Here is an 18,238-nt window from a genome sequence, read left to right on the forward strand (position 1 = left end):
AAAATTAATAATTCATTTATTAATATTAAATTATTTAAACAAGATTTACTATTGAAACCAATCTATGAGACACGTTCTTAATTTAATTTAATTTAATTTTTCATTATACCATGTGTTGCATGGGTTATAAAATATCTTGCACCAAACAAGATCGAATGACTAAAAAGCCCTGTAAAATGGATCATCCGTTGGTAGTTTCAAGGATAAATCTGTACATTCACGTTATGAGCGTGTTTCTGAATGAGCAACCTCTACCGATTGCGACCTTCTTCAGGATTTGGTAGGAATTATTTTATCAAGTATGAGCACCGCAAATATTAGGATTTATTAATGTTAAAATAAATTAATATAAATATATCAGTCATGTTATGTAGATACTTATTCTCAAAGTATCTATTTTTTAATATCATTTCGTATTTTATTATTTTTTAATATGAAAATTCTAACCATTCGAAATACCCAGTTGACCTTCATCGAATTGAGTAAAGTGTGCACATTCTCTTGAAAAATCAGCAAGAAATTGATTTAAAATAAGAAAACAAAAACAAAACACAATTTTTAAAGTGATTTGATACCTTAAATCAAACCTATATCCATTGTTCTTTTATTAATTTTTACATTATAAAATTAAACTCTCTTTCTTTAAGTTTGGTAAGGATGATTTTTTAGGGGTATATATGCAATAAGATGAGTCTGATGAGAAGATTTCGGACCATTATGATAACTATTACGGGAGAAGATTTCGGGATGATGACTTGATTTTAGGGAATCAATCTCATGATCATAAGGGATAGTGCTTATCTTTGAAAATAAGATTTATCCACGATCATGAAAATAATTGTTAAAACAACTCACTTCACCTTAAACATAGCTCGTTTCAATCTAATCGTAGATCTTTTCAACTTGGTCATCGCCTCACAATTTATGTCAAACTTATAAGCTTATAACTGGGTCAAACTAGTTTATAAACTCTAAAATTAATTGACATGTTTGTTTATAAATTTTTTAAGCTTATAAGACAAAAAAAAAAAAAAAATAAGTTGGGATACTTTTTTTTTTTTGGACATTTTACCAAACAAGTCCACTACTTATTAATCAATTATAAGTATTTTATCAAACACATAATTGTTTAAAATTTCAAAGTTTATAAGTTTTCACAAATACCCCTAATTTAATTTAATTTTTCATTATACCATGTGCTGCACCGGGTTATAAAAATGTCTTGCACCAAACAAGATCGAATGGCTAAAAAGCCCTGTAAATGGACAACCGTCGGTAGTCTCAAGGATAAATCTGTATATTCACGTTAGGAGCGTGTTTCTGAAGGAGAGAGAACTCTAGAAACCGGGAAGTGGGAACACCGAAACGGTCCGATGCCCAGAGTCGACACAAACAAACAAAATACCGAGGAAACGTCAGGATTACGTGGCATCATAAAAATATTGGGGCCACGTGTATGGTAAAAAGCGTCTGACCTGTAGAGAGGTCTGCTGTCACAGGACACATACTTCAAACCACAGGTGGGTGTCCTAATTGGCCATCATTGTCTGGTTATCATTAATAGATTATAAGCGGGAAGTTTCATTAGACGCGTCCAAAGCTGAAAATTGTTAGACCCAGATCTCTGAAGGAACCTATATCGTCGAATTCAGCACGTTAAATATAACAGCAGTGAGTGGTAATTTCGTATTCAGTTGGAAAAAAACTGAAAATAATAAAGAGTGGTAGGATAAAAGCAAAGCATATGAAGTACGAGAGTTTGAAGCAGTCGTGTAAAAATCATAATTGCCATCGCCTCTCATCTTCTGACTTACCGGAGGGATCTTCTTCTCAACTTGAAACGGTACGTTTTATCTCTCCTTTTACCTATGCAGACGTTCTGTTTGAATAATTTTTTTTCTTTAAGTTTCTGCAATCTGCTTGTGTTCTTGTTTCTGAATTTTTTTTTTTTTTCGAAACAGTTTTATGTTTAGCTTGAAATCTTGTGATTCTTTGTATGGGGGAATGCCGGTGAAATTAGTCTTTATTTTCCAGGATTCGATGATTGTTCATGATTCAGTTTTATTTTCTTGATTTTTCTGGTCAAATTTTCTGTGTTCCCAAACCCAGCCAACTAATTTTCCAAAATAGTCTGGGTGTGCTTGTTTTATTATTCCAATGGTATTCTATTCAAAATGCTTTTTTTTTTCGTTGTTATTAAAATTTAATTATATTTTATCCAATTTAAAATATTTATAATTTTTTAACACCTGTAAAAGTTTATAAATTAATAAAAATACCTAATCCAACCATATGTTTTCACAGCTGACAGTCAGTTATTATCATTTAATAAATGAATGAGATATTTTTATTAATTTAAAAATTTTTATTATAGGAAGTGTTTACAAAATAAATAAATATAAAGAATTAAAAAATAATTTTACCAAACACATTTTTAAATTCAAATTCTTTCTACAATAATAAATAATCCAATACAACTTTTACAAAAATACTAACGGAAATAATAAATCAAACCTGTGTGCCGTTCTCTTTTTTTCTTTCTCAATTATTACGTCGTGAAATGTTTAGGCAGTTAAAGAAAGTATGAAAATAAAAAGTTTAATGCTGTCTTAGCTGTCGCTAGATTTGATCACTGAACCTCCAGCTGTGTACAGCTCGTAATTAATTTCTTGATTTTATATTATATTTTTTCTCTTAATTATTCAGAAATATGATGTTCATATTTTTACTTGGTTTTGCAGGCTATTTGAGAGCAAATCTAAATTTATAGCAATCACTTGTGTGTTTCTCAACATTCTGCCAAAGTTTAATCATTAATCTTTTGCCTTCTCGTCAGTATTCTCTAGTTTATAAAGATTACAAAGCCTGGTAAGTGGGAATGCTGAAAGATGTGCTTGAAAGTTGAAAATTACTTGGTTGAGGTTAATGAAGTGTTAGCTCCATTTGATTTTGAGCAGCACTTGTTCATCCTTGATGAGATTCAACTTCAACATTTTACTTACACCCCATTTCAGTTCCCGGCTCAGAAGCCCAGTATAGGTAGATTTTTGAGAAAACGGGTGATGTTAAAGCATGATGTGTGCGAAGATGGTTAAGATTTTTATGTTCTTGAGTCAATTCCAGTCTTAGAGTTTGCTTAGATATTGTGTAGTTAACTTTTGGGTAGAGTAGAGTTTATTGTGTATAGAGACTACAATTCAGAATGGAAAATAAAGGGAGCATATTGATGCAACGGTATGAATTAGGGAAATTACTAGGCCAAGGAACCTTTGCCAAGGTTCACCATGCGAGAAATCTTAAAACTGGCATGAGTGTGGCTATTAAGATAATAGACAAAGGGAAGGTCTTGAAGGTTGGGATGATGAATCAGATTAAACGAGAAATATCTGTGATGAGACTGGTTAAGCACCCAAATGTGGTGGAGCTTTATGAGGTTATGGCGAGCAAAACCAAGATTTACTTTGTAATGGAATATGTTAAAGGTGGTGAGCTTTTCAATAAGGTAGCCAAAGGAAAACTCAAGGAGGATGTTGCAAGGAAATATTTTCAACAGCTGATTTGTGCTGTTGATTACTGTCACAGTAGAGGAGTCTGCCATCGGGATCTAAAGCCTGAAAACCTATTGTTGGATGAGCAGGGTAATCTTAAGGTTTCAGATTTTGGATTGAGTGCACTTGCTGAAACTAAGCATCAAGATGGGCTACTCCACACAACCTGCGGGACCCCTGCTTATGTTGCTCCAGAAGTGATTAATAGAAAAGGCTACGATGGATCCAAAGCTGATATATGGTCATGTGGAGTTATCTTGTATGTTCTTCTAGCTGGCTATCTCCCGTTTCATGATTCAAATCTGATGGAGTTGTATAGGAAGATCGGTAAGGCAGAGTTTAAATTCCCTACCTGGTTTTCCCAGGAAGTACGCCGGTTTTTGTCAAAAATCTTGGATCCAAACCCATGTACGAGGATATCCATGGCCAAGATAATGGAAAATTCGTGGTTTCGCAAGGGATTGGAAAAACCCATTGTTTATGAAACAGAAGGGAAAGAACTGACCCCTCTGAATGCTGATGCAGTTTTTAATCTGAATGGAAACAGCAGTACTACAGCAGAGTTGAAGACTGAATTGGCAAAGCCTTGCAATTTGAATGCTTTCGATATTATTTCCTTTTCTGCAGGCTTTGACTTGTCTGGTTTATTCGAGGAGAGAGAACGAAGAAGGGAAATGAGATTCACCTCCAACAAGCCAGCCTCAACAATCATCTCTAAGCTGGAAGACATTGCTAAACGTCTTAGGCTGAAAGTAAGAAAGATAGATGGAGGTTTGCTGAAAATGGAAGGCTCCAAGGAAGGCAGGAAAGGAGTGTTGGGCATTGATGCAGAGATCTTTGAAATCACTCCTCATTTCCATTTGGTGGAGGTTAAAAAGAGCAGTGGAGATACACTTGAGTATCAGGAGACGATGAAACAAGACATAAGACCATCTCTCAAGGACATTGTTTGGACTTGGCAAGGAGAGCAGCAACAGAAACAAGAAGAAGAACAAGCAGCACAACAACCAGAGCAGCAAGAAGGACAGCCTTCTCAAGCCCTCCCATTGCAGCAGGTTCACCCAGCTCTGGATTCATGATAATATTATATTTAACTGCTATGTTTTATATGGTTTCTTTTAGACATGTAATTGGATTGCTATTTTCATGCATCTTCTTAAGTAAAAGAACGATAATTTCAACTCTCTTTTATTATTCTTCCATGTCAAGTTTGTTACCAAGTGTTGATGTGTAGGGAAAAGCAAAAACAAGAGGAACTAGTACAGGGCAAAATGTGAATGCTTAAATCAGTGCAAACTGTTTTGTAATAGTACTAGAAAGAAGATTGAATGGTAGTTTGGGGGCGTATATGACAAGTAACAATGAGGACACAAGTTATTGGGTCAAGTTGAGCAAGTCAATGGGATCAGCACGCAAACCACCAGCGGGGAATGGCAGAATGAAATATCAAAATCCATCTTCGTTCACACAGTATAGAATAAACTGAAGAGTGAACAGTGAAGAGAAGACATAGTTAGTCAACTAAATACATAAGGTGAAATTACCATAGAAAATAATTTTAAATAGTAAGTTGTGTATGACCTCAAATAATTTAATCAGTGTCGCTTAAGGAGATTTATCTTTTTCCCAAGTATTTGTATACAAAAGGATGTATAATAACAAAAAATTTCATGATGTTAATGAAACCCTTTACATTAATATTATTATGAGGGCGTTTGGATCATATAATGTTCTTTTATCTTAGTAATAAGATTACTGAAAAGAAAGATTACATTGTAGATTACCAGATTTAAATTATTATTGTACTTGGTTTAATTAGGATGTATTAATAATTAATGTGTTTGGTTGAAATCCTTGTTTGTTTAATTATTTGGAAAATACTATTCTAGTTTTTTAATTACTTTTAGACTCTTTAAGTTTATTAACTTAATTAAACACCCCCAAAAAAAAAGTTTAAAAATTAACAAAAACAACCCCATCCACCCATAGTTGCCAGATAGTGGTGGTCGGAATCTGTCACAACAGCTTAAAAACGACCGAAAAAGGCTAGATCGACACACCACCGGCCAGATTCGACAAGTCTAAGTCATAACGGTAGATTCCGACCAGATTCCGACGATAGTGGTCGGAATCTGGCACTGTGGAGATGGGGGTGTTTTTGTCANAAGTTTAAAAATTAACAAAAACAACCCCATCCACCCATAGTTGCCAGATAGTGGTGGTCGGAATCTGTCACAACAGCTTAAAAACGACCGAAAAAGGCTAGATCGACACACCACCGGCCAGATTCGACAAGTCTAAGTCATAACGGTAGATTCCGACCAGATTCCGACGATAGTGGTCGGAATCTGGCACTGTGGAGATGGGGGTGTTTTTGTCATTTTACCTATTGGTGTTTTGTAATTATTAACAAAGTCAAGGATATTTTCGTCCACATTGTCCACTGTTTTGGGGCAAAATTGAACAGAAATTTGGATTACTGAAGTAATATTTTAATATCACCCTCCCCCCAAGTAATATTATTCCCGGTGATTTATCCCTTTTTTTGGCACTATTTGTCATCTTATTTTCCAGTAATGTTTTTGTACAAAAATGTTAAACATGGTAATATGCTCAATTAAACAAATATTACCCTTGTTAAAAAATTTCAACCCAATCCAAACGGGCCCTATAAGTTAGGAAATAGAGTAATACTAGGTTCACAATCTAATTTTACTATTCTCAATGTGATAGTTTATCATTTGGCAGCTCATAAAATAAGTCTCACCTACTTGTATAGTAGGTCTCGCCTATCCATTTGCGAGCTAATCAATAACGAACTACTATGTCAAGAATTGTGAGAGAAGATTGTAAATCTAATATAAATGTAATAAATACTACTAAATTATCCTCTCTTTTTTTTGATATTTTTGTTATTTCAAAAACCCTATGAATGATTTTTGTGATTATAATACTATATTATACCTTAAGGAGATAAACGCCATTAACTCCTATATTAATATTATGTGTAGGTTAAGAAGACCCACATTTTTTAACAAAAAAATTTTAGCTGCTAAATTAATGTATTTGAATGATTGAGATTCTTTTTAAAATTGTAAAATTTTTAAAATACATTAATTATGTAAATTACATTTAATATGAATCATCGAATACCTTCCTCGATGACTAAATTATTTTATATTTTCTGTTGAAAAAATTGGTGCCTTTAGGATGAACCATACATCATTAATCACATAATCAGATCGGTGTCACAAAGGAATAACACAACATAAAAGGCAGTGCGGTTAGTATCAATCTCAAATTTAAAACTACCAAGCAAGAATCATCAAGGAAATAACAAACCACCCAACTAAATCAAGCAAATGCTCATCTGCAATGGCTAATATCTCTAAAGCCAACAGCAGCTGTTCAAAGCCTCAAAGAGTGCAAGAACCATGCTGGCAAAAATCTGCAACAACATTATTACCTTATAGATGACACATCAAATCACCATGGGCAGAGCCGCCACTGAGAAAAGTAAAAGCTGGGTGTTTGATTTTATAGATAGCTATTCAAATTTTGGGAGTGGGTACCTCTCCAAGAACATATTAGCAAAAACCTAACCCAGGGGGAAGGGGAATAACTACATGATCTGTAAACAGAAGCAACTTGAATTTGTATCATCTGATGATTTTAAAAAGAGGATAAGCAGCAAGTATTAAGAGGAATTAGCTCTATACTCCACAGAACAATATTTCCTTAAAATGGGGACACCCCCTCCCCCCAGCAGAAAGAAGTTAAAAAAGAATTAAAGAAACTTAACATATCTAGCTGCTGCTGCTACCTGATTCACAAGTCAATGCATGCCACGTGTATACCTATCCAAACTAATGTAAGTAAATGTCAATCTCCCTTATAAAATAGAAGAAGGAAGATACAATTCGTTCAGTGTGCTAAACTCCCACCAAAAGAGGTTGTTTGCCTCTAGTGAATAGGAGGTGTATTTAAGAACCTCATACTCCTTTTTCATTCAAAAGACCAAAGTGACTGTACATCTGTGTTGGGAAATAAACCCCCAATATGGGGCCTCGAGACAGATGACTTTCCAACCGCTTCTCCTGTAGCCTGAGCAGTCCAATCCTTTCTGCCAAACAAGATTCAGACAACAATTGTGAGATTTTAAACACCTTAAATCATAAATACAAAGAACATATGCCAAGCCAAAAGGGGCCAAAACAACTAATTAAGAATAAATCTATCGTGAAAACAAGACTTCATGTCTTGGAATAGAACCTACTTAGACAAGAAAACCATTAACAAACTTCACCATCCAGTAAACTATAAACTTAAGGTCTCCACAATGACAGAAAACTAAGAAATCCGGATTAGCAGATATACAAAGAGTTCCAATGAATGGCAATAATGCAAAAGACTTATTTTATAAAACTAATAATTGAAAACCAGTGAGAGATTTATTAGAACTAGACAAACTGGTTGAGAGATCTCTATAAATAGAAAAGTAATAAAGCTATCAGGGGTAATACTTTTCTTATTATGTTCACTGGCAATTAGAGGATGATTTATTCGACTAACTCTTTCTATAGGTTGTAAAAGTTTACGTGCAGATGAACATTGATTGACATTTTAACTCGGAATGAAAAATGAAAATAAACACATATAAGAAAATCATTACAACCTATAGAAAGTTAAGCAAGAAAATGCACAGCTAGCAGTTACAGTGATGAGTTTTTAAATTAAAAAAGCATTTTTCCTTCATATAGATGCATCAGCAATCAGTCAGCAGTTATCACATTTAGCTTCTTGCTTAGATATACAAAATCAAATTAGGATAAACTATAAAAACGACAAAAAAAGCTTGTAGAAATTTCACACCAAAGTTTCTTTAACATATCTGTTAGAGAGATAACATATTCAAAAATGAAAGAAAAAATCAGAATTACTTCCTGAACAGATACTTCCTTTAAAGACAGGTTAGCGGCAGACATTTTAGTTCTAATCAATGCAGCAGATGCTACAGAGACTTGACGATGTCGGCCTAAATATTCAAAGGTCAATCTATCATAACTCAAGTTCTTCATTAAGACAAGACTTAAATACCTAACTGTTACAATCTATTTTGATCAAACAACTTAGGGTGTTGAGCTATTATTGTTAACAACTGTTTACCCCAATGGATTAAAGTAAATGGATGGTTTAAGATTGGTGACAAATATTTAAGTAAAAATCCCAGTCATCAGACCTAATCCAAAGTTAATACCGCAAATATTATTGGTTCGATACAGGCTCATCATGGCCTTGGGTGGAAAGTGCAGATTTTACAAAATATTTAATAACACAGTTGTTGTCAGACTCTTCTAGCAAGACAATGACACGTAACTAAAAGACCCTCACTAAATCCCAGAGAGGTCTATGCAATAAATATACGAAGGAAAGCTTTATTGAATTTAGTAGCATCCTATAATACCATTTATGCTATCATTACGGTTTCTTTTTCCATCCAATTAGAATCTGCCCTCTACTTATCAAGATTCATTTATCAGATGTACATATGATGTGATGGTGTACTACAGAATCAAGAGATTCAAGAGCAAAATAAACTTTAACTGAAGATCTTCTAATCATCCATAATAACAAGCAAAAAATAATTCTGTTTTATATCTTAAATCTTCTATAATTTTGGAATAGAATTTTTACTACTGTCTCTACACTAACAACATGCAGAAATCACCATTAGAGGGGAAAATATTGCTCAAAATTCCTAGCTAGTCAGTACATATCACCAATTTAAATGCCATGAGCGTGATATGATATTTCATCACACGATATTTGTTTTAACAATGTGAAGAGTCCCATCTGACCTTACCACTTCGTTTTTATTTATTTATTTTTGTTATTCAAATGCATATCAAGAAAGTACAATAGCAAAATAACATAGTGAGTCTTAAAGTTTGATGCACTCACTTGGACCAACAATTTGCTGGAGACAGGTCAAATGAATGGTTAGTTGCAGATCCACTGGGACTCCCATATATCATTTCATTTTGAGTACTATCTTCCTGTGCTCTGAGAGAAAACTGGTCATTGGCCGACAATGGCCGAAAGAAAGCATTCTGTAACCACGGATCATGATCACTTGAACCAGTTACAGGGCTAAATGCCCCACCATTCTGGCCACTACCAAGAAAAACCTTCTGAGGAGAATGAGTGCCAGAAAGGACTGGGTCCTCTTTTGTGAACAGTGATACCATTGTCTTTTGAGAAGAAGGATGCACAAAGTCTTCCTTGTTTGATCTATTCCGTTCTGGGGGTAAAATCCAGCTTGGGGGGCCACCTACCAGACCTAGACCATCCTGCCCAAGAGGAGAAGTGTTCCACATCTGCCATGTTCCATTCTCAGTTCCATTCGTATCATCCACTGGATATGTGTGCATATCTTGAACCATAGGTGTACTTGGAAACCAATTAGAATTGTTATGCTTTTCATCAGCAACTCGCAATCGTGACAATGGAGACTCAATTGGAGATGGCTTACTGACTTCAGAGGTAAAAGACGCATTCTTCAAAGCATGAGCCCTTTCAGATCCGATGTCTTTTGCAAAACCAGCCCCCAGGTCCAGTTGAAAATTATCAAGCGACTCAGAAACAGGCCCAAGCAAAGATATTGGATCAGGCACATAACATGGATCTTCAAAAAGCTCTGTCTCTTCAGGTATAAATTCATGAGGTCCGTCTCCAACGCGAGGTAAGATCGGTTCAATTACCGGAGAAAACCCTAAACTACTAGCAGTGGAAACATTCGGATAGGTAGATAGTGTAAATGGTGATGGCAGCCCAAAATTGATTGGATTATCAAATGTTTGCATTGCTGACGATTGAGCAGGTAATGGTGGACTTTGAACTTCGGTGGGCAATTTCGGATTTGGTCTACTAATGACATTAGTATTTGAGGTAGCAGGAACTGATGATGAACGTGTGAATAACTGTTGCCATGATTTTTTTGTTGTAGTCCTTGGTTGTGGTTCGGCAAGCACCTACAGTGAACAGCTCAATATTGTAACACTGTTATCCTTCTTATATATATATATATTGTTAGAGATCACCAAAAAGATATCTTCATTGAACCATAAAACTTGACCATATATGATAATATGTAGCCTCTTAACTCAACGATTCCAAAACCTTAAGTTATAACTAAAAAATGCACAAAAGGGATTTAATTAATAGGTAAAGGATTGTCAATTTTGTGTTGAAGAGAAAGTTAAACATTTTCATTGTCATACTAAAATGATGCAGAAAAATAAAATCTGTAGCAAGACAACTTACAGGGCGGTTGATGCTTTTATCATCTCCATGTATTAACTTCCCAGCACGGTCAGATGGATAAAAATCTCTCCTCTGGGCAGAAGGGTGAAAATGATCTACTGAACTAATAGACTTGTTCTCTTTTGCAACGGTAACAGGATTATTAGCACCCTTTCCAAAGAAACTACCTCCACTAAAAGCTTTTGAAGAAGACAAAAATGTACCTTTCATACGATCCAGGTACCTAGTCCCAGCATTTTCCCGAGTATAATTACTTGCAGAAGTTTTTCCACCATGTACTGTTTCCATGCCATGGCTCTTGACAATATCTGTACCAAATTTCTGATGTTCACGCCGATCATTCTCACTCTTCCTATCAAAATCACGCTTCCGCTCATTTTCCTTTCCAGCTTTCTTTTCCAGTTCTTCTGCATCAGAGTTACTCTTACTAGACCCCTTGTCCCTCTCTTTTCTTCTTTCCTGACGCTTTCTTTCCGCTTCTCTCTTACTATCCTTCTCCTTGACAGAAGGTGAAGTTATGCCTCGTTCTTTTTCAGCCTCCATCTTCTCATCCCTGAGTCTCCTATGTTCCTCCACCAACCTTGCAACCTCCTCCCTCTGTTTTCGCTCTTCCTCTTCCAAAAGCTCCTTCTCTAACCTAGCCTGTCTCTTCTCCTCAGCTTTTCTGCGTGCAATCCTTTCTGCCAAACAAGATTCAGACAACAATTGTGAGATTTTAAACACCTTAAATCATAAATACAAAGAACATATGCCAAGCCAAAAGGGGCCAAAACAACTAATTAAGAATAAATCTATCGTGAAAACAAGACTTCATGTCTTGGAATAGAACCTACTTAGACAAGAAAACCATTAACAAACTTCACCATCCAGTAAACTATAAACTTAAGGTCTCCACAATGACAGAAAACTAAGAAATCCGGATTAGCAGATATACAAAGAGTTCCAATGAATGGCAATAATGCAAAAGACTTATTTTATAAAACTAATAATTGAAAACCAGTGAGAGATTTATTAGAACTAGACAAACTGGTTGAGAGATCTCTATAAATAGAAAAGTAATAAAGCTATCAGGGGTAATAATTTTCTTATTATGTTCACTGGCAATTAGAGGATGATTTATTCGACTTACTCTTTCTATAGGTTGTAAAAGTTTACGTGCAGATGAACATTGATTGACATTTTAACTCGGAATGAAAAATGAAAATATACACATATAAGAAAATCATTACAACCTATAGAAAGTTAAGCAAAAAAATGCACAGCTAGCAGTTACAGTGATGAGTTTTTAAATTAAAAAAGCATTTTTCCTTCATATAGATGCATCAGCAATCAGTCAGCAGTTATCACATTTAGCTTCTTGCTTAGATAAACAAAATCAAATTAGGATAAACTATAAAAACGACAAAAAAAGCTTGTAGAAATTTCACACCAAAGTTTCTTTAACATATCTGTTAGAGAGATAACATATTCAAAAATGAAAGAAAAAATCAGAATTACTTCCTGAACAGATACTTCCTTTAAAGACAGGTTAGCGGCAGACATTTTAGTTCTAATCAATACAGCAGATGCTACAGAGACTTGACAATGTCGGCCTAAATATTCAAAGGTCAATCTATCATAACTCAAGTTCTTCATTAAGACAAGACTTAAATTCCTAACTGTTACAATCTATTTTGATCAAACAACTTAGGGTGTTGAGCTATTATTGTTAACAACTGTTTACCCCAATGGATTAAAGTAAATGGATGGTTTAAGATTGGTGACAAATATTTAAGTAAAAATCCCAGTCATCAGACCTAATCCAAAGTTAATACCGCAAATATTATTGGTTCGATACAGGCTCATCATGGCCTTGGGTGGAAAGTGCAGATTTTACAAAATTTTTAATAACACAGTTGTTGTCAGACTCTTCTAGCAAGACAATGACACGTAACTAAAAGACCCTCACTAAATCCCAGAAAGGTCTATGCAATAAATATACGATGGAAAGCTTTATTGAATTTAGTAGCATCCTATAATACCATTTATGCTATCATTAAGGTTTCTTTTTCCATCCAATTAGTTTTTCCATCCAATTAGAATCTGTCCTCTACTTATCAAGACTCATTTATCAGATGTACATATGATGTGATGGTGTACTACAGAATCAAGAGATTCAAGAGCAAAATAAACTTTAACTGAAGATCTTCTAATCATCCATAATAACAAGCAAAAAATAATTCTGTTTTATATCTTAAATCTTCTATAATTTTGGAATAGAATTTTTACTACTGTCTCTACACTAACAACATGCAGAAATCACCATTAGAGGGGAAAATATTGCTCAAAATTCCTAGCTAGTCAGTCAATTACATCAGTACATATCACCAATTTAAATGCCATGAGCGTGATATGATATTTCATCACACGATATTTGTTTTAACAATGTGAAGAGTCCCGTCTGACCTTACCACTTTGTTTTTATTTATTTATTTTTGTTATTCAAATGCATATCAAGAAAGTACAATAGCAAAATAACATAGTGAGTCTTAAAGTTTGATGCACTCACTTGGACCAACAATTTGCTGGAGACAGGTCAAATGAATGGTTAGTTGCAGATCCACTNCAGCAATCAGTCAGCAGTTATCACATTTAGCTTCTTGCTTAGATATACAAAATCAAATTAGGATAAACTATAAAAACGACAAAAAAAGCATGTCGAAATTTCACACCAAAGTTTCTTTAACATATCTGTTAGAGAGATAACATATTCAAAAATGAAAGAAAAAATCAGAATTACTTCCTGAACAGATACTTCCTTTAAAGACAGGTTAGCGGCAGACATTTTAGTTCTAATCAATACAGCAGATGCTACAGAGACTTGACAATGTCGGCCTAAATATTCAAAGGTCAATCTATCATAACTCAAGTTCTTCATTAAGACAAGACTTAAATTCCTAACTGTTACAATCTATTTTGATCAAACAACTTAGGGTGTTGAGCTATTATTGTTAACAACTGTTTACCCCAATGGATTAAAGTAAATGGATGGTTTAAGATTGGTGACAAATATTTAAGTAAAAATCCCAGTCATCAGACCTAATCCAAAGTTAATACTGCAAATATTACTGGTTCGACACAGGCTCATCATGGCCTTGGGTGGAAAGTGCAGATTTTACAAAATTTTTAATAACACAGTTGTTGTCAGACTCTTCTAGCAAGACAATGACACGTAACTAAAAGACCCTCACTAAATCCCAGAAAGGTCTATGCAATAAATATACGATGGAAAGCTTTATTGAATTTAGTAGCATCCTATAATACCATTTATGCTATCATTAAGGTTTCTTTTTCCATCCAATTAGTTTTTCCATCCAATTAGAATCTGTCCTCTACTTATCAAGACTCATTTATCAGATGTACATATGATGTGATGGTGTACTACAGAATCAAGAGATTCAAGAGCAAAATAAACTTTAACTGAAGATCTTCTAATCATCCATAATAACAAGCAAAAAATAATTCTGTTTTATATCTTAAATCTTCTATAATTTTGGAATAGAATTTTTACTACTGTCTCTACACTAACAACATGCAGAAATCACCATTAGAGGGGAAAATATTGCTCAAAATTCCTAGCTAGTCAGTCAATTACATCAGTACATATCACCAATTTAAATGCCATGAGCGTGATATGATATTTCATCACACGATATTTGTTTTAACAATGTGAAGAGTCCCGTCTGACCTTACCACTTTGTTTTTATTTATTTATTTTTGTTATTCAAATGCATATCAAGAAAGTACAATAGCAAAATAACATAGTGAGTCTTAAAGTTTGATGCACTCACTTGGACCAACAATTTGCTGGAGACAGGTCAAATGAATGGTTAGTTGCAGATCCACTGGGACTCCCATATATCATTTCATTTTGAGTACTATCTTCCTGTGCTCTGAGAGAAAACTGGTCATTGGCCGACAATGGCCGAAAGAAAGTATTCTGTAACCACGGATCATGATCACTTGAACCAGTTACAGGGCTAAATGCCCCACCTTTCTGGCCACTACCAAGAAAAACCTTCTGAGGAGAATGAGTGCCAGAAAGGACTAGGTCCTCTTTTGTGAACAGTGATACCATTGTCTTTTGAGAAGAAGGATGCACAAAGTCTTCCTTGTTTGATCTATTCCGTTCTGGGGGTAAAATCCAGCTTGGGGGGCCACCTACCAGACCTAGACCATCCTGCCCAAGAGGAGAAGTGTTCCACATCTGCCATGTTCCATTCTCAGTTCCATTCGTATCATCCACTGGATATGTGTGCATATCTTGAACCATAGGTGTACTTGGAAACCAATTAGAATTGTTATGCTTTTCATCAGCAACTCGCAATCGTGACAATGGAGACTCAATCGGAGATGGCTTACTGACTTCAGAGGTAAAAGACGCATTCTTCAAAGCATGAGCCCTTTCAGATCCGATGTCTTTTGCAAAACCAGCCCCCAGGTCCAGTTGAAAATTATCAAGCGACTCAGAAACAGGCCCAAGCAAAGATATTGGATCAGGCACATAACATGGATCTTCAAAAAGCTCTGTCTCTTCAGGTATAAATTCATGAGGTCCAACCGGTTCAATTACAGGAGAAAACCCTAAACTACTAGCAGTGGAAACATTCGGATAGGTAGATAGTGTAAATGGTGATGGCAGCCCAAAATTGATTGGATTATCAAATGTTTGCATTGCTGACGATTGAGCAGGTAATGGTGGACTTTGAACTTCGGTGGGCAATTTCGGATTTGGTCTACTAATGACATTAGTATTTGAGGTAGCAGGAACTGATGATGAACGTGTGAATAACTGTTGCCATGATTTTTTTGTTGTAGTCCTTGGTTGTGGTTCGGCAAGCACCTACAGTGAACAGCTCAATATTGTAACACTGATATCCTTCTTCTATATATATATATATTGTTAGAGATCACCAAAAAGATATCTTCATTGAACCATAAAACTTGACCATATATCATAATATGTAGCCTCTTAACGATTCCAAAACCTTAAGTTATAACTAAAAAATGCACAAAAGGGATTTAATTAATAGGTAAAGGATTGTCAATTTTGTGTTGAAGAGAAAGTTAAACATTTTCATTGTCATACTAAAATGATGCAGAAAAATAAAATCTGTAGCAAGACAACTTACAGGGCGGTTGATGCTTTTATCATCTCCATGTATTAACTTCCCAGCACGGTCATATGGATAAAAATCTCTCCTCTGGGCAGAAGGGTGAAAATGATCTACTGAACTAATAGACTTGTTCTCTTTTGCAACGGTAACAGGATTATTAGCACCCTTTCCAAAGAAACTACCTCCACTAAAAGCTTTTGAAGAAGACAAAAATGTACCTTTCATACGATCCAGGTACCTAGTCCCAGCATTTTCCCGAGTATAATTACTTGCAGAAGTTTTTCCACCATGTACTGTTTCCATGCCATGGCTCTTGACAATATCTGTACCAAATTTCTGATGTTCACGCCGATCATTCTCACTCTTCCTATCAAAATCACGCTTCCGCTCATTTTCCTTTCCAGCTTTCTTTTCCAGTTCTTCTGCATCAGAGTTACTCTTACTAGACCCCTTGTCCCTCTCTTTTCTTCTTTCCTGACGCTTTCTTTCCGCTTCTCTCTTACTATCCTTCTCCTTGACAGAAGGTGAAGTTATGCCCCGTTCTTTTTCAGCCTCCATCTTCTCATCCCTGAGTCTCCTACGTTCCTCCACCAACCTGGCAACCTCCTCCCTCTGTTTTCGCTCTTCCTCTTCCAAAAGCTCCTTCTCTAACCTAGCCTGTCTCTTCTCCTCAGCTTTTCTGCGTGCCTTCTCTCCTCTACGTTCATGGTAATTTAACTCATTTTCACCCCTCTTAGCCATCATCCCTCTATGATCTGCATCAGACGAAGAATCTTCATGTGATGAACTAATTCTAAAAATCTTTCTCAAAAGCCACCTAATGCTCAAGAAAAAAGATGTCAACAACTTGCAGGCAAAAATAACAGCTCCAGAGTAAGACTTCTCTGCCAAACAGTTCTCATCTCCTCCAAAAATCCCACTCCCATTCTTCCGCCAATAGTTAGACTTCCCTGCAATTGACCCACTAACCCAATTCCCATTTTCTAACCAATCCTGACCACACATCCATCCATTCTCAGACCATCCCTTCCCATTCAAAATCTTCCCACCTTTTCCAACAAGCTCCTTAATAATCCCTGAATTGGATATCCCCAATCCCCCAGGTGGCACAGGCAAATCCAAGACTGGTCTCTTTGAAATATGGCCACAATATGAACACATAAATCTACCACCACCTGGGTTCTGATCCCTATATGCAGTCAAGCAATTTCTACATCGCCGCGTAGCAGTTTTCCTCAACTTATGCAATTCAATAGCCTCAGACCTCTTCCTTTCCCTCAGACGTGCATTTCTACGCACACGCCAAGCTGATAACTGAGGCATCAAAATCTCATACCAAAATAGAGTAACCAAAAGCACAAAAACACATGCCAGCCTCGGTGACGTGATTTCAAATCGAAAGGCCGGTGGCAAAATCTGTGACAAAGCCCATAGCCCTATAAGTGGAATAACTAACCAAGGTAGCATTGTAGCAACCCGGCGAGACCACTTCTGAATCACACACAATATACACATTATCCTCCTAACCCCACACCTATTATACGATATTCAAATCAAACCCTAGAATCCAACAAATTCTCAATCTTTCAATTTTCCCAATAGAAAACCCTAACCCTAGCTCTTAATCTTATCCAAATCAAATATCAATAAACACCAATCCTTCCAAAGTTTAATAACCCCAAATTGCTTTCATCAAAAACAAAAATCATTCCAAATAAGATAAACGGCGAATGTTTCAACAATCGATGATTTAATCAACGGAAATGGATCGATTATAGGGCTCGAGAAATAAAAGCGTGCCGTTTTGAGCTGAGGATTTCATGTCAGCCGAATGGGTGAGGGATTTCGACACTTACAGATTTGAAGTCCAGGACGAGATAATAATATAGGTAAATAATAATATCGGCAAATGAGAGCTGAAATATCGGTGACGATTCGGTACAGGTGTTTCGGGTCGTGTCGGACGATTCGTGTCGGTGCGTTTGCTCCTTCGTTCGTTGTTTTACCAGCGAAGAAACTGTGAAAGAAGAAAAAGATAAGAGAGATGGAGAAGAAATTGAGGGAATGTAAGGAAAACAAAATTTATAAGCAATTGTTGAACCGGACCGGTTCATCTTGAACCGACCGGGTTTATTACTTACGGGATTTGTTTGACGGAGAGTTGAAGGGTTGTTTATGGTAATTTTGTTGCCAACTTGGAGACGTACTCGT

At 35.7% G+C, this 18,238-nt stretch overlaps 2 protein-coding genes across 2 annotated transcripts; one reads left to right on the top strand and one right to left on the bottom strand.

Annotated features, from left to right (window-relative positions):
- The first annotated feature begins 1,759 nt into the window (after window positions 1-1,759).
- Window positions 1,760-4,739, top strand: LOC116122913 (CBL-interacting protein kinase 2-like). The gene is made up of 2 exons (XM_031408715.1): window positions 1,760-1,843; window positions 2,742-4,739. Exon 2 carries the CDS (start codon window positions 3,203-3,205, stop codon window positions 4,625-4,627), a length of 1,425 nt encoding a protein of 474 aa, XP_031264575.1. The 5' UTR covers window positions 1,760-1,843; window positions 2,742-3,202; the 3' UTR covers window positions 4,628-4,739.
- Window positions 4,740-7,262: 2,523 nt separating this feature from the next.
- LOC116122956 lies at window positions 7,263-18,075 on the bottom strand. Its single transcript, XM_031408760.1, has 6 exons — window positions 16,043-18,075; window positions 14,702-15,753; window positions 12,369-12,483; window positions 10,872-11,594; window positions 9,510-10,579; window positions 7,263-7,671 (listed from the first exon to the last, which is right to left on the bottom strand). Exons 1-6 carry the CDS (start codon window positions 17,540-17,542, stop codon window positions 7,554-7,556), a joined length of 4,578 nt encoding a protein of 1,525 aa, XP_031264620.1. The 5' UTR covers window positions 17,543-18,075; the 3' UTR covers window positions 7,263-7,553.
- Window positions 18,076-18,238: the final 163 nt, after the last annotated feature.

The sequence above is a fragment of the Pistacia vera genome, unplaced genomic scaffold (genome assembly GCF_008641045.1).
Source record: "Pistacia vera cultivar Batoury unplaced genomic scaffold, PisVer_v2 Contig139, whole genome shotgun sequence".
Lineage (NCBI taxonomy): Eukaryota > Viridiplantae > Streptophyta > Magnoliopsida > Sapindales > Anacardiaceae > Pistacia > Pistacia vera.

Bases quoted from the DNA above. Each gene is read 5' to 3' on its own strand.
- LOC116122913 (XM_031408715.1), top strand. From the start codon at position 3,203: ATGGAAAATAAAGGGAGCATATTGATGCAACGGTATGAATTAGGGAAA.
- LOC116122956 (XM_031408760.1), bottom strand. From the start codon at position 17,542: ATGTGTATATTGTGTGTGATTCAGAAGTGGTCTCGCCGGGTTGCTACA. The intron at 10,580-10,871 runs GTAAGTTGTCTT...TGTTCACTGTAG, and splicing joins ATAAAAGCATCAACCGCCCT to GTGCTTGCCGAACCACAACC. The intron at 7,672-9,509 runs GTGAGTGCATCA...CTTGTTTGGCAG, and splicing joins CCAGCAAATTGTTGGTCCAA to AAAGGATTGGACTGCTCAGG.